The following is a 16,055-nucleotide window of genomic DNA, read 5'->3' as shown; positions in this document are numbered from 1 at the left end:
GGTGGCCAGGCTGGTCTTGAGCTCCTGACCTCAGGTGATCCACCTACCTTGGTCTCCCAATGTGCTGGGATTACAGGAGTGAGCCACTGTGCCCAGCCCCATATCCATTACAACTGTAAGGTTTCTCTGCATTACAGATTACCTGATGAATATTAAGACTTGAAGGCACACTAAATGCTTTGCTACATACATTTGTAAGGTTTCTTTGCAATATAAATTCCTTGATGTTTTACAAGGTGTGAAATTTGCTTTTTTTCATGTTTTATTTTAGGTTCAAGGAGTATGTGTACATGGGTCAACTGCATGTTGCAGGAGTTTGGTGTACAGTTAATTTTGTCACCAGGTAATCAGCATAGTACCCAACAGGCAGTTATTCAATCTTCATCCTCTTCCCAACCTCCACCCATAAGCCCGTGTCTACTGTTCCCTTCTTTGAGTCCATGTGTAATCAATGTTTAGCTCCCACTTATAAGTGAGAACATGGGATATTTCATTTTCTGTTCCTGCATTAATTCACTTAGGATAAGAGCCTCAGCTCCATCTATGTTGCTGTAAAGGACACAGTCTTGTTCTTTTTTATGGCTGCATAGTATTCCATGGTGTATATGTACCACATTTTCTTTATCTGGTCTACTGCTGATGGGCATTTACGTTGATTCCACATCTTTACTATTGAGAATAGTGCTGCAATGAACATACAAGTGTTTGTCTTTATGGTGGAATGATTATATTCCTTTAGGTGTACACCCAGTAATGGGATGCTGGGTTGAATGCTATGTGCTTTTATGTCTTTGAGAAATCGCTGCAGTGCTTTCCACAATGGCTGAATTAATTTACATTCCCACCAGCAGTGTATAAGTATTTGCTTTTCTCTGCAGCCTCACTAGCATCTATGTTTTGATTTTTTAATAATACCCATTCTGATAATACCCATTCAGACAGGTCTGAGATGGTATCTCATTGTGGCTTTGATTGCATTTCCTTAATGATTAGCGATATTAACCATTTTTTTCATATGCTTATTGCCGCATGTATGTATTCTTTTGAGAAAGGTCTATTCATGGCCTTTGCCCAGTTTTTAATGGGGTTGTTTTTCTCATTGTTGATTTGTTTGAGTTCTTTATAGATTCTGGATTAGATCTTTGTCAGATGCAGTTTGTAAACATTTTCTCCCATTCTGTAGTCTGTAAATAGCTTCTTTTGCTGTGCAGAAGTTATTTAGTTTAATTAGGTCCCACTTGTCAATTTTTGTTTTTGTTGCAATTGCTTTGGGGTGTTCATCATTAAGTCTTTTCCAGCACTTATGTCCAGAATGGCATTTCCTGGGTTTTCTTCTAGGGATTTAATACTTTTAGGTTTTATATTTAAGTCTTTAATCCATCTTGAGTTGATTTTTGTATATCGTGAAGGATAGGGGTCCAGTTTCAATATCCTGCATATGGCTAGCCAGTTATGCCAGCACCACTTACTGAATGAAGTTCTTACTTCATTGCTTGTCAGTTTTGTTGAGGATCACATGGTTGTAGGTATATGCCTTTATTTCTGGGTTCTCTTACCTATTCCATTGATCTATGTGTCTTTTTTTATACCAGTACCATGCTGTTTTAGTTGCTGTAGCCTTGTAGTATGGTTTAAAGTTGGGTAGTGTGATACCTCAAACATTGCTCTTTTTGCTTAGGATTGCTTTTGCTATTTAGGTTGGGCTTTTCTGGTTCCAAATAAATTTCAGAATGTTTTCTTCTGATTCTGTGAAAAATGCCATTGGTAGTTTGATAGAAATAGCATTGGCTCTGTAAATTGCTTTGGGCAGTATTTTAACAATACTGATTCTTCCTATCCATGAGCATGAGATATTTTTCAATTTTTATTGTTTCTGATTTCTTTGTGCACTGCTTTGTAATTCTCATTGTAGAAATCTTTCACTTACCTGGTTGGCTGTATTCCTAGGTATTTTATACTTTTTGTGGCTACTGTGAATGGGATTCCATTCTTGATTTGGTTCATAGCTTGGACGTTACTGGTGTATAGAAATGCAACTAATTTTTGTACACAGATTTTGTATCCTGAAACTTTTTTGAAGTTGTTTATCAGATCTAGGAGCCTTTGGGCAGAGACAACAGGTTTTCTAAATACAGAATTATATCTTCTGCAAGAGAAACTGACTTCCCCTCTTCCTATTTATATATGCCTTTCATATCTTTATCTTGCCTGATCACTAAGCTTAGGACTTCCAGTACTATGTTGAATCGGAGTGGTGAGAGTGGTCATCCCTGTCATTTTCCAGTTCTCAAGGGGAATGCTTCCAGCTTTTGCTTGTTCAGTATTAATTTGGCTGTGAGTCCAGCATAGATGGTTCTTATTGAAGTATGTTCCCTCAATGTGTAATTTGTTGAGGGTTTTTAAAATGAAGGGATGTTGAATTTTATTAAAAACCTTTCTGCATCTAAAGAGATGATGATGGTCATGTGGTTTTTGTTTTTAGTTCTGTGTATGTGATAAATCACATTTATTGATTTGTGTATACTGAACCAACCTTGCAGCCCAACACTAAAGCCTGCTTGATAATGTTGGATTAGCTTTTTGATGTGCAGATGGATCTGGTTTACTAGTATTTTGCTGAGGATTTTGGCACCTATATTGGTCAGGAGTACCAGCCTGAAGTTTTCTTTTTTCATTGTGCCTGTCAGGTTTTGGTATTAGAATGATGCTGGCCTCATAGAATCAGATAGGGAGGAGTCCCTCTGCATCCATGTTTTTGAACAGTTTCAGTAAGATTGGTAACAGCTTTTCTTTATACATCTCGTAGGCTTCAACTATAAATCTGTCTGGTCCAGAGTTTTGTTTGACAGATTTTTAATTAGTGATTAAATTTTGGAACTCATTATTGGTCTGTTCAGGGATGCAATTTCTTCTTGGTTCAATCTTGGGGGGTTATATCTTTCAAGGAATTTATTAATTTTTTCTAGGTTTTCTAGTTTGTGTGCATACAGGTGTTTATAGTAATCTTTGAGGGTTTTTTGTATTTCTGTGGGGTTGGTGGTAATGTCCCCTTTGTCATTTCTGATTGTGTTTTTTAGATCTCCTTTTGCAAGGTGTGAAATTTTTTTGAAGACTTTTCCACACATTTATTATAATTGTGAAGTCTCTCCAGTATAAATTCTCTAATGAATTATTAGAAAAACTTGTGTTTGAAGACCTTGTCATATTCTTTACATTTGCAAAATTTCTTTGCAGTATGGAATAAAAGATGGGTAGTAAGGCTTGAGTGCACACTAAATTCTTTGACGCATTTGTTGCATTTGTAGTTTCTATCCCATATGAATTGTCCAATGTTGTGCTAGGTATGAAATGCGACTAAAGGCCTTGCCACACTCATTACATTTGTAAGGTTTCTCTCCAGTATGAATTTTCCGATGTCGTGCAAGGTGTGCAATTCGATTGAAGACCTTGCCACATTCATTACATTTGTAAGGTCTTTCTCCAGTATGGATTCTCTGATGATTGGTTAGTGATAACTTGTGTCTGAATGCCTTGCCACATTCACTACATTTGTAAGGCTTCTCTCCAGTGTGGATTACAAGATGGGCTGAAAGGCCTGAATACTCACTAAATGCTTTACCACATTCATTACATTTGTAAGGCTTCTCTCCAGTATGAATTCTTCGATGTCGTGCAAGATTTGAAAGTTGATTAAATACTTTTCCACATTCATTACATTTGTAAGGTTTCTCTCCTGTATGAATTCTCCAATGTTGTGCTAGGTGTGAATTTTGAATAAAGACCTTTCCACATTCGTTACATTTGTAAGGTTTCTCTCCAGTATGAATTTTCTGATGTCGTACAAGGAGCGCAATCCTATAGAAGGCCTTGCCACATTCATCACATGTGTAATGCTTCTCTCCACTATAAATTTTCCAATGATTTGCCAGAGATGACTTATGACTGAAGCCCTTACCACATTCATTACATTTGTGAGGTTTCTCTTCAGCATGAATTCTTTGATGTCGTGCAAGGTAAGAATTATTACTGAAGACTTTACCACATTCATTACATTCATACGGCTTCTCTCTGGTATGAATTCTTTGATGTCGTGCAAAGTTTGAACTGTAACTAAAAACCTTGCCACAGACATTACATTTGTAAGGTTTCTCTCCAGTATGAATTCTACAATGTTCTGCAAGGTGTGAATTGCGACTAAAGACCTTGCCACATGAATTACATTTGTAAGGTTTCTCTACAGTATGGATTACTTGATGTTTAGTAAGGCTGGAAGACACTCTAAAGACTTTGCTATGCTCATTACATTCATAAGGTTTTTCTCTAATGTGTACTTTCTGTTCTTGTGGGAGAAATGAAGAATCATCAAAATCATTCCTATTAAAAATGGGGGTTTTGACACTGGAAGACATTTCTTGAAGACAGGAAACAGAGGAACTGTGGTTGATAAAGTTTTCAACTTGATTACATCCATTTATTACCCTTTCATCTGGAAATAGCTCCAGTTCAGACAGATGTAAGTGAAAGGATACTCCAAGTTGTTTTTTAATTGGTTTGTCTTCTGCATTGCTTCCCAATGCATAGCTGCTCCCTAGGAAAGCAAGAAAAAAGTAAAATTCAGACCCCATAATTCTGGCATGTTTAGAGTCTGATGAAAATACTAGAATCTGCCTCATCTGACTCAGACATTGGAAGAAATATCAGCACACTTTGTACATCACGCTGGTTGTGCTGAAAATAGAAAAGGGTAAGGTGATGCACTGGAGTGCTGGGAAATCTGTAGGAGTCAGGAGGATTACAGGGATTATGAGTTGAGAGGGATTATGAGTAGAGAGATAGAACAGGAATTGAAACCTTCTGAGAAAAAGAAGGGACAAGTCTCTAGGGAAAATAAGACACTCAAGAGAAGCAGTATACATAATAACAGTACATGCACAAAGCTAGGAAAGGCACATCCCCAGAAAAGGAGTGAGTGTTCCCACACCCTTTACAACAGGCTAATTAGAAAAGATCTCCCTCTGACCAAGTCTTATACAAAACAACTGAGAGAAGCAGTTATTTTACCAAACCTAATCCAAAAATTACAAGGCCTATGAAAGGAAAGAGAAATATGGCTAAAAAGTAAATAAAGCCAAACCTAGAAAAAGACAGGCAGCTCTCTAAATTACTAGACAAATATTTATTTATTTATTTATTTAAGACAGGGTCTCACTCTATCGTCCAGGCTGGAGTGCAGTGGTATAGTGTAGCTCACCGCAGCATCTACTTCCCCAGCTCAAGCGATCTCTCCTGCTTCAGCCTCCTGAGTAGCTGGGTCTACAGGCATGCACCACCACATTCAGCAAGTTTCGGGGTTTTTTGTTATTTCTTTTGTTTGTTTTTAAGATGGAGTTTTGCTCTTGTTGCCCAGGCTGGAGTACAATGACGCAATCTCAGCTCACTGCAACCTCCACCTCCAGGTTAAAGCAATTATCCTGCCTCAGCCTCCCGAGTAACTGGGACTACAGGTGCCGGCCAACATGCTCAGCTAATTTTTGTATTTTTAGTGGAGATGGGGTTTTACCATGTTGGCCAGGCTGGTCTGGAACTCCTGACCATGATCTGGCCACCTCAGCCTCCGAAAGTGCTGGGATTACAGGCGTGAGCCACCACATCCAGCCTCAGCAAGTTTTTTCTGTGTTCTTTTAGAGACAAGGGCTCGTGATATTGCCTAGACTGGTCTCGAACTCCTTGGCTCAAGTGATCCTCCTGCCTTGGCCTCCTGAAGTGTTGGGATTACAGGCATGAGGCACTGCACCTGGCCCTTGACATATATTTAAAGCAATTGCCTTAAGATTCTTAATAAGCTAAAAGATATCAAGGAGAGATAGACAACTAAATGAAATCAGAAAAACAATACATGAGAAGGAGGATATTAAACAAAGGAGGAAACAAAAAACATTCTGGAGCTGAAATACAATAAATAAAGTAAAAATTCATTAGGTGCTCAACAGCAGATGGATAGAGCACCAAAAAGAATGAGCAAACTTAAAGGTCAGTTATTCAAAAGTATCAGCTCCACCAGGCACAGTGGCTCACGCTTGTAATCCCAGCACTTTGGGAGGCCAAGGCAGGAGGATCACTAGGTCAGGAGTTTGAGACCAGCCTGACCAACACGGTGAAAGCCTGTCTCCACTAAAAATACAAAAATTAGATGGACGTGGGGGCATGCACCTGTAATCCCAGCTACTCAGGAGGCTGTGGCAGGAGAATCGCTTGAACCTGGGAGGCAGAGATTGCAGTGAGCCAAGATGGAGCCATTACACTCCAGCCTGGGCTACAGAGCGAGACTCTAATTAAAAAAACAAAACAAAACAAAACAAAAAAACACAGTATCAGCTACAAAGACCAAAAACAAAAAACAGAGAAGAAAAGCAAATAAATGCTAATACATTTTTCGGATGCTCTCAAGCACAACAACATACAAATTATTAGAGGTTCACAAGGAGAAGACAGAGGATCAGAAATTGCAACTGAAGAAATAATGTCCAAATAATTGTCCAAATCCCAATTCTGAAGAAAGACCTGAATATACAATTCAAGAAGCTTGACCATTCAAATTAAAATGAACCCAAGGACATTCACACAGAGATACATTATAAGCAAATTATCAAACATCAAAGACAGAGGAAGAATTTTGACAGGAGCAACAAAAAAGATATTTGCCATTTAGAGGAAAAGGTATAAGACTATGTGCTTTCTCCAGTGGAAACTTTGCCTGCCAGAAGGCAGTGAGATGACATATTGAAAGTGCTTAAAATCAACCAAGAATACTATATTTAGCAAAAGTCACCTGCAAAAATAAAGGAGAAATTTAGACTTTCCTCGATAAAGAAGAGCTAAGAAAGTTCATTACTACTCTAGACCTGTCCAACAAGAAATGCTACAGGGAGCCCTTCAAAATGAAATAAAAGGATTCCAGACAGTACTGGTAACCCAAATGAGAGGATAAAATTCTCCATTAAAGTAAAAAATGACCCAGGTGTGGTGGCTCACACCTGTAATCTCAGGGTTCTGGGAGGCCGAGGCGGGCAGATTGCTTGAGGTCAGGAGTTTGAGACCAGACTGACTAACGTGGTGAAACCCCATCTCTACTAAAAATACAAAAATTAGCCAGGCATGGTGGCACATGCCTGTAATCCCAGCTACTCGGGAGGCTGAGGCAGGAGAATCACTTGAACCCAGGAGGCAGAGGTTGCAGTGAGCCGAGATCTCACTGCTGCACTCCAGCTTGGATGACAGAGCGAGAATCCATCCCCCCATGCAAAAATGAAAAAAAAGCAAGAATAGAGAAGCCAGAAACAAACCCTCAAATACTTGGTAGAATGATGTTCAATCAAAATGTCAAGACCATGTAACAAGGAAAGGACAGTCACTTCATCAAATAGTGCTGAAGAAAAAGGATGCCCACAAGCAAAGGAATGAGGCTGAACCCTTACTTTACACCCTATGCAAAAATTAACTTAAAGTCTATTTATGACCTAAAACGATAAAACTCCTAGAAAAAACCATAGGTAAAAAGCTTCATGAGATTGGATTCAACATTTCCCCAGATATAAAATTGATAGTACAGGAAAGAAGGTAAATATACACACGATGCACTATGACAAAATTGAGAACTATTGTGGATAGAAGAAAACAATTACCACAATGTAAAGAAAACCTACCATATGTGAGAAAATATTTGCATATCATATCTGTGATAAAAACTTAATATCTAAAATATATATAGGCCAGATGTGGTGGCTCATGCCTGTAATCCCAGCACTTTGAGAGGCTGCAGCAGGTAGATCACCTGAGGTCAGGAGTTCAAGACCAGCCTGGCCAACATAGTGAAACCCCATCTCTATTAAAGATACAAAAATTTAGCCAGGCATGGTGGTGTGCATCTGTAATCCCAACTACTTGGGAGGCTGAGGTGGGAGAATTGCTTGAACCTGGGAGGCGCAGGTACCAGTGAGCCGAGATCACGCCACTGCATCCAGCCTGGGTGACAGAGCAAGACTCCGTCTCAAAAAATAAATAAATAATTATTTAAAATAATAAAATAAAAATATATAAATAAGTCCTACAAAGCAAAACAAATAACGAATTAAGAAATGTGGAAAGAAATACACATTTTTCCAAAGGTGATATACGACCATATAAGAAAATGCAAAATATCACAAATCATTAGAGAGAAATGCAAATAGAAAACTGAATATTTTTCCTCACACCAATAAAGAATATCACCTCACACCCATATAGAATACGTTTTGTCAAGAAAAGGGAAAAAAATGAAACACCAGAAAATCACAAGTGTTGTCGAAAATATGGAGAAATAGGAGAATTTTGTGCCACTGTTGGTGGAAAATTGAAATGGTGCAGTCACTATGGAAACAAGTATGACATTTTCTCAAAGAATCCAAAATCAAATGATCAGTATAGGCAACAATTCCACATCTGGGTATAAAGATAAGAAAAAGGCCAGGCGCACTGGCTCACACCCTTAATGTTACTACTTTGGGAGGCCTAGGCAGGCGGATCACCTGAGGTGAGGAGTTCGAGACCAGCCTAGTCAACATGGTGAAACCCTGTCTCTACTAATAACACAAAAATTAGCTGGGCGTGGTGGCACACACCTGTAATCCCAGCTGCTCAGGAGGCTGAGGCAGGAGAACTGCTTGAACCCAGGAGGTGGAGGTTGCAGTTAGCCGAGATTGCACCATTGCACTCCAGCCTGGGCAACAAAAGCGAAACTCCATCTCAAACAAACAAATGAAAAATAAAATGAAAGTAAACACAGCATCTTGAAGAGATACTTAAAAACCCATGGTCAAGGCCAGGCACGATAGCTCACGCCTATAATCCCAGCACTTTGGGAGGCTGAGGCAGGTAGATCATGAGGTCAGGAGTTCAAGACGAGCCTGGCCAATATGGTGAAACCCCGTCTCTACTAAAGATACAAAAACTAGCTGGGTATGGTGGTGTGCACCTGTAGTCCTAGCTGTCTGGGAGGCTGAGGCAGGAGAATCGCTTGAACCCAGCGGGTGGAGGTTGCAGTGAGCCAAGATCATGCCACTGCGCTTCAGCCTGGGCGAGACAGTGAGACACTGTCTCAAAAAACAACAACAACAAAAACCCATGTTCATAGCAGCATTATTCAAAAATAATAAAGAGGTAGGCGCAATGCAGGTGTCCACCAATGGATGAATAGTTAAACAAACTGTGGTACAGACAAATAGAAGAACATTATTCAGTCCTAAAAGAATATACAAATTTCTTGATGTGCTACAAAATAGATGAACCTGAAAGACACTACGGTAAGTGAGATAAGCCAGTCATAAAAAGACAAAAACTGTATGATTCCATTTGAGTATCCAAAATACTGAAATTCACACAAACAGACAAGAAAGTGGGAGGGGAGACAGTGAAATTGTCGGGGGAATTAGTTAAATATTCCTGGTAATCAATTAAATCTAAATTCGAAATAAAAAAATAAGACTAGGCATCATGGCTCATGCCGGTAATCAGAGTACTTATGGAGGCTGAGGCAGGAGGATTGCTTAAGCCTAGGGGTTCAAAATCAACATAGCAAGACCCCTGTATCTGAAAAACAAAAAGAAGCTGGGCGCGGTAGCTCATGCCTGTAATTCTAGCACTTTGGGAGGCCGAGGCAGATAGATCACTTAAGGTCAGGAGTTCGAGACCAGCCTGGCCAACATAGTGAAACCCTGTCTCTACTGAAAATACGAACAAAAATTAGCCAGGCATGGTGCAGGTGACCATAATCATAGATACCTGGAAGGCTGAGGTAGCAGAATCCCTTGAACCCAGGAGGCAGAGGTTGCAATGAACTGAGATAGCGCCACTGCACTTCAGCCCGGGCAATAGAGCAAAATTCCATCTCAAATAAAGGAAAGGAAGAAAGGAAGAAAGCAAGAAAGAGAAAGAGAGAGAGCGAAAGAAAGATCTCCAGTCAAATAAACAAAAAAATTACTTATTTATTTGAAACTGAGTCTCGCTCTGTCTCTCAGGCTGTTTCATGACAGAGTGAGACTCCATCTCAAAAACAAAACAAACAAAAATACAAACATAAAAAACCCAAACTAGACAAAACAAAACAAAACAAAAGCCCAAACAACAGCATGGCTTCCACCATGCCCATCTGAGCTCTTACCTGTGTTCACGCCTTTGATGCACTCCCTCCCGTCTGAATTTTTTGCTATTTTCACTTCATTCTCACCAGACCAGGGCTCCCTCCTTTGCTCCAACATGGAGTTAATATTCAGGTCAGGAAGAGAGATTCCTGTTTGTAAAAAAAAAAAATCAAAATGTGCTGTGGCATCTCCAAAATCCAAGCCCTATGTGTAGGAAGGAGACAGGATATCACAAATGAATCAAGAATAATATTTCACAAATTCATCCATAGACTGCCTCCTTCTGAATGCTTAGGGAATATTATAACATGCAGACATCAAGCCCCTTTCCGAGAACTACTGAGTATAAAGCACAGGAGTAGAGGCTGGGCGTGGTGGCTCACGCTTGTAATCCCAGCACTTTGGGAGGCCAAGATGGGTGGACCATCTGAGGTCGGGAGTTCGAGATCAGCCTGACCAACACAGAGAAACTCTGTCTCTACTAAAAATACAAAAAAAAAATTAGCCAAGCATGGTGGCACATGCCTCTAATCCCAGCTACTCGAGCAGTTAAGGCAGGAGAATCATTTGACCCCAGGAGGCGGAGGTTGCAGTGAGCCGAGATCGCGCCATTGCACTCCAGCCTCCAAGAGTGAAACACTCTGTCTCAAAAAAAAAAACAAAACATAAAACAAAGCACAGGAGTAGAAAACAGGGAAGTGGGTATCTGAAAAGTTTGCCGTAAGGTTTTATGCAGCTGGGTGCGGGGGCTCATGCCTGTAATCCCAGCACTTCGGGAGGCTGAGGCAGGTGGATTGCTCGAGCCCAGGACTTTGAGACCAGCCTGGCCAACATTGTAAAAATGAAATATAGAAAAATTAGCCGGGTGTGGTGGCACGTGCCTGTAATCCCAGTTACTAGGGAGGCTAAGGCGAATTGCTTAAGCCTGGGAGGCAGAGGCTGCAGTAAGCCAAGATCACGTGCCCTCCAGCCGGGGCAACAGAGCAAGACTCAATCTCAAAAACAAACAAAAAAGGTTTTATGCATACTTCCGCCCTGGTACCACCCAATGATGTATAATGAAGGGGACAGAACATCTGAAGAAAAAGGACATTTCAACTCCAGAAAACACTATGGAGCTTTTCATTTCTGAGTCAACAAGGTTTTTAGTTTTTTTTGTTTGTTTGTTTGTTTTTTTAATGAGACGGAGTTTCACTCTTGTTACCCAGGCTGGAGTGCAATGGTGCATTCTTGGCTCACTGCAACCTTCACCTCCTGGGTTCAAGAGATTCTCCTGACTCAGCCTTCCAAGTAGCTGGGATTACAGGCTCCCACCACCATGCCCGGCTAATTTTTGTATTTTTAGTAGAGATGGGGTTTCACCATGTTGGCCAGGCTGGTCTCGAACTCCTGACCTCAAGTGATCCTCCTGCCTTGGCCTCCCAAACTGCTGGGATTACAGGTGTGAGCCACTGGTCCCAGCCTGAGTCAATAAGGGTTTTTTTGGTTGTTTTTTTTTTTTTTTTTTTTTTGGGGGACGGAGTTTCGCTCTGTTGGCAGGCTGGCAATGACGTGATCTCGGCTCACCAAAACCTCTGCCTCCCAGGTTCAAGTGATTCTCCTGCTTAATGTCAGTCAAACAATGCAGGGGCTCCCAGGAGGCATGCAAGGGAAAATGCTGAAATAACCAAGGGCAGATCCCGGCTTCTGCAGGGGCATGATCCTCACCCAGGGAGACCAGGTTCCTGTAGTTCTCCAACATCACATCCTTGTATAAAGCCCTCTGTGCAGGGTCCAGGCATTTCCACTCCGCCTGAGAGAATTCTATGGCCACATCCCTGAATGTCAAGTGTCCCTAAAATGAAAACCACATTTCACCAACAGGATATGTAAAGGGTATTAATCTTCACTCAAAATGAGAAGGGAGTTGTAAAGATTAACTGGATTGAAGAGAATGTTCTGACGAATCCCCATTAAGGTATCTGTGATGTAGTTATGTGTCTGTAAATGTGTTTTTTTTCTTTTTTTTGAGACAGAGTCTTACTCTGTTGCCCAGGCTGGAGTGCAGTGGTGCGATCTCGGCTCACTGCAACCTCCGCCTCCTGGGTTCAATCAATTCTTGTGCCTCAGCCTCCCAAGTAGCTGGGACTACAGGTGCACACCATCACACCTGGCTAATTTTTGTATTTTCAGTAGAGATGGAATTTCACCACGTTGGCCAGGCTGGTTTTGAACTCTTGTCCACACATCTCAGCCTCCCTAAGTGCTGGGATTACAGGTGTGAGCCACCACCCTGGCCTGTGAATTGTGTTTTATTATACTTTTCCAAAAGAAGTTATATTTTAAAAATCAATATAGATTTCTCATTTTGTGGACATATAAGAAATGCCAATAAAAAATTAACCCATGGTTATCTCTATAGAAGCATTAGCTATTATTTTTGACACTCCAAGTCATATTCAGTATCTACCTGATCTGAATACCTATCAATATCACCATCACTACAAGACAAGTGGTGTCTTTGGAGATGACAATGTCCACAGTGGCTTCAAAAAAAAAAAAAAAAAAAAGAATTATAGGCCAGGCATGGTGGCTCACGCCTGTAATCCCAGGACTTTGGGAGGCTGAGGTGGGCAGATGACCTGAGGTCAGGAGTTAGAGACCAGTCTGGCCAACATGGTGAAACCCTGTCTCTAATTAAAATACAAAAATTAGCTGGGCGTGGTGGTATGCACCTGTTAATCCCAGCTACTCAGGAGGCTGAGGCAGAAGAATCACTTGAACCAGGAAGGCAGAGGTTGCAGTGAGCTGAGATTGCACCACTGTAGTCCATCCTGGGGGACAAGAGTGAGACTTCATCTCACGAAAAAAAAAGAGAGAAAGAATTATAGGCTGGGCGCGGTGGCTCACACCTGTAATCCCACCATTTTGGGAGGCCGAGGAGGGCAGATCACTTGAGGTCAGGAGTTCAAGACCATCCTGGCCAACATGGTGAAACCCCACCTCTACTAAAAATACAAAAATCAGCTGGGGGTACTGGTGGGTGCCTGTAATCCCAGTTACTCAGGAGGCTGAGGCAAGAGAATTGCTTAAACCCAGGAGGCAGAAGCTGCGATGAGCCAACATCACACCACTGCACTACAGCCTAGGCTACAGAGTGAGACTCTGTCTCAAAAAAAAAAAGAATTATAAAACTGGGATGATAACAATAGCAATGACTGAAGCTTTTGAACACTTTCCATGTGACAGGCACTATTCTAAATGCTTTACATGTACTAACTCCTATAACAACAAAAGCCCATGAAAGAAAGACCTGTCCCTGTCTTACTGAGAAGACAACCGTGTCACAGATACCCTAAGAAACTCGCCCCAGGTGTAAGGACTAAAAACAGCAAAGTAAGCACCAGATCCCAGGCGTCCGGGCATTAGAACCAAACCAAAAGACTCAAACAATGAACAGATCAGCATCAAAAGTAAATTGACAATTACCTAAGAAAAAAGTTAAAACAAGTTTAGGGATAAAATCATGGGCCTTCATAAAAGGTCATTATGGCTGGGCATGGTGGCTCACGCCTGTAATCCCAGTACTTTGGGAGGTCAAGGCGGGCGGATCACAAGGTCAGGGGATCAAGACCAGCCTGACCAACGTGGTGAAACCCAGTCTCTACTAAAAAATACAAAAATTAGCTGGGCACGGTGGCACGTGCCTTTAATCCCAGCTACTCAGGAGGCTGAGGCAGGAGAATCACTTGAACCTGGGAGGCAGAGATTGCAGTGAGCCAAGATCACGCCACTGCACCCCAGCCTGGTGACAAAAAGAGACTGTCAAAAAAAAAAAAAATTATATATGAGTACACACATGTATCCCATGTTACTATTCACAGCCATCAACTCATTAACATGATGGTGTAGGACAATTTCCGAGGTCATGGAAAATATTTCAGATGTAATTTCAACTGTTAAAAAAATACATAAAAATGATGACGTGTCTTTAATAAAACCATAGACTTGCTCATCTGTGCAGTCATGAACACGCATCACGGTCCACACTTATATATATGTACACTTAGACCCATATACACTAGCATACATATACACTTACACACATCAACTGAAATAGGAGTTGTCGTCTGTCAATAACCTATTTTTTAGATGACATTTGTCATCACTTTTTTTTTTAATTTTTAGAGACAGGGTCTCACTATGTTGTCCAGGTTGCATGGAGGTGGCTTATTCACAGTGTACTATGGCCTTGAACTCCTGGGGCTCAAATGTTTCTCCCTCCTCAGCCTCCCAAGTATCTGGAACTAAAGGTTTGTACCACTGCACCCACCTGTCATTGTTATTTTTGCTATGTACATTTCAGCATGTTTGCAACAAAAATGTATAAATTGTACTCAATTGAGTTTATAAACATTGCTGTATATTAAGACATTAAAAAATGATAGACCAGGAAAAAACACAGAAAGTTGAACTCCAATCTCTATTAAATACCCAGATTCAAAAATATAAATGTAGGCTGGGCATGGTGGCTCCACCTGTAATCCCAGCACTTTGGGAGGCCAAGGTGGGAGGTCTGCTTGAGGACAGGGGTTTGAGAACAGCCTGGGCAACACAGAAAGATCCCATCTTTATTGATATAAAAAACATGATTATACATAATATTTTAAAAAATTTAGATGGGGTTTCAGTATGTTGCCTAGGGTGGTCTTAAACTCCTGCATTCAAGGGATCCTCCTGCCTCAGCTTCCCAAGAAGCTGGGATTCTACACACATGTGATCAACCCTGACTTACATAAATATAATAATTATGTCCATAAAATTTATCTATTTGGTATTTACAAAAGCCCAATGGGGTTTATCAATATATTCCATTAATAAAACATTAATACATCACAGAAAATTTATTAATATGATATAATAATTCAACAAAATAAGTCACAGAAAATATCTCAGCAGTATACATTTTTTTTTTTTTTGAGGCAGAATCTCGCTCTGTCACCCAGGCTGGAGTCCAGTGGCGTGATCTCGGCTCACTGCAAGCTCCGCCTCCTGGGTTCACGCCATTCTCCTGCCTCAGCCTCCCAAGTAGCTGGGACTACAGGTGCCCGCCACCAAGCACGGCTAATTTTTTTTTGTATTTTTAGTAGAGACAGGGTTTCACTGTGTTAGCCAGGATGGTCTCGATCTCCTGACCTCGTGATCTGCCCGCCTCGGCCTCCCAAAGTGCTGGGATTACAGGCATGAGCCACCACGACTGGCTAGCAGTATACATCTTAAGAAATTGCTAGATAATTAAAAACAAGGCCAAAAATAAAATTTGAAAACAAAAACAACCATATCATTAAGCAAGAACGTCTCATGAAACATGATAATCAGCAGTAAACATGGCAGACATTTCCTCGACTTTAAGGCAGGGAAAAGGGGGCTGGTCTGTGCTGCAGCCAATCACCACTGCACAGGATGCCTGGGCAGGGACCAGAAAGAGAGGTTAAAAAAAAAAAAAAATTAGTTGGGGTTGGGGGCAGGAAAAAGCTGGATTTAAAAAGGTATATAATTAACAAAATTATTTTAACCAAGACAAAGAATGTCATTTTAACATATTAACTAATAAGAATATATTAGCCTGGTGCAGTGCTGGGGTCATGCCTGTAATCCCAGCATTTTGGGAGGCCGACGCAGGCGGATCACTTGAGGTCACGAGTTCGAGACCAGCCTGGCCAACATGGTGAAACCCCATCTCCACTAAAAATACAAAAAATTAGCTGGGCATGGTGGTGGGTGCCTGTAGTCTCAGCTACTTGTGAGGCTGAGGCATGAGAATTGCTTGAACCCAGAAGACAGAAGTTGCAGTGAGCTGAGATCCTGCCACGGCACTCCAGCCTGGGTGACAGAGCAAGA

General features: G+C 41.0%; 1 protein-coding gene across 3 annotated transcripts in view; it reads right to left on the bottom strand.

Annotated features, from left to right (window-relative positions):
* Positions 1-244: 244 nt before the first annotated feature.
* The window catches only part of ZNF480 (zinc finger protein 480), a 28,761-nt gene continuing 12,950 nt past the window's right edge, over positions 245-16,055 (bottom strand). For 2 of the 3 annotated variants that reach the window (XM_008959781.4, XM_008959782.5), the window contains exons 3-5: positions 11,883-12,009; positions 10,196-10,324; positions 245-4,588 (exon numbers count right to left, since the gene is read on the bottom strand). In XM_008959781.4, the coding sequence (XP_008958029.2) occupies positions 3,309-4,588; positions 10,196-10,324; positions 11,883-12,009 (1,536 nt within the window). In that variant the 3' untranslated portion in view covers positions 245-3,308. The remainder of the gene's footprint in view (positions 4,589-10,195; positions 10,325-11,882; positions 12,010-16,055) is intronic. The other variant, XM_034945368.3, reaches the window with a different exon arrangement.

This window comes from Pan paniscus, chromosome 20, assembly GCF_029289425.2.
Source record: "Pan paniscus chromosome 20, NHGRI_mPanPan1-v2.0_pri, whole genome shotgun sequence".
In the NCBI taxonomy this organism is placed as follows: domain Eukaryota; kingdom Metazoa; phylum Chordata; class Mammalia; order Primates; family Hominidae; genus Pan; species Pan paniscus.
Note: the sequence above shows the minus strand (reverse complement) of the source record. Positions and strands in the feature narration are given on the sequence as shown.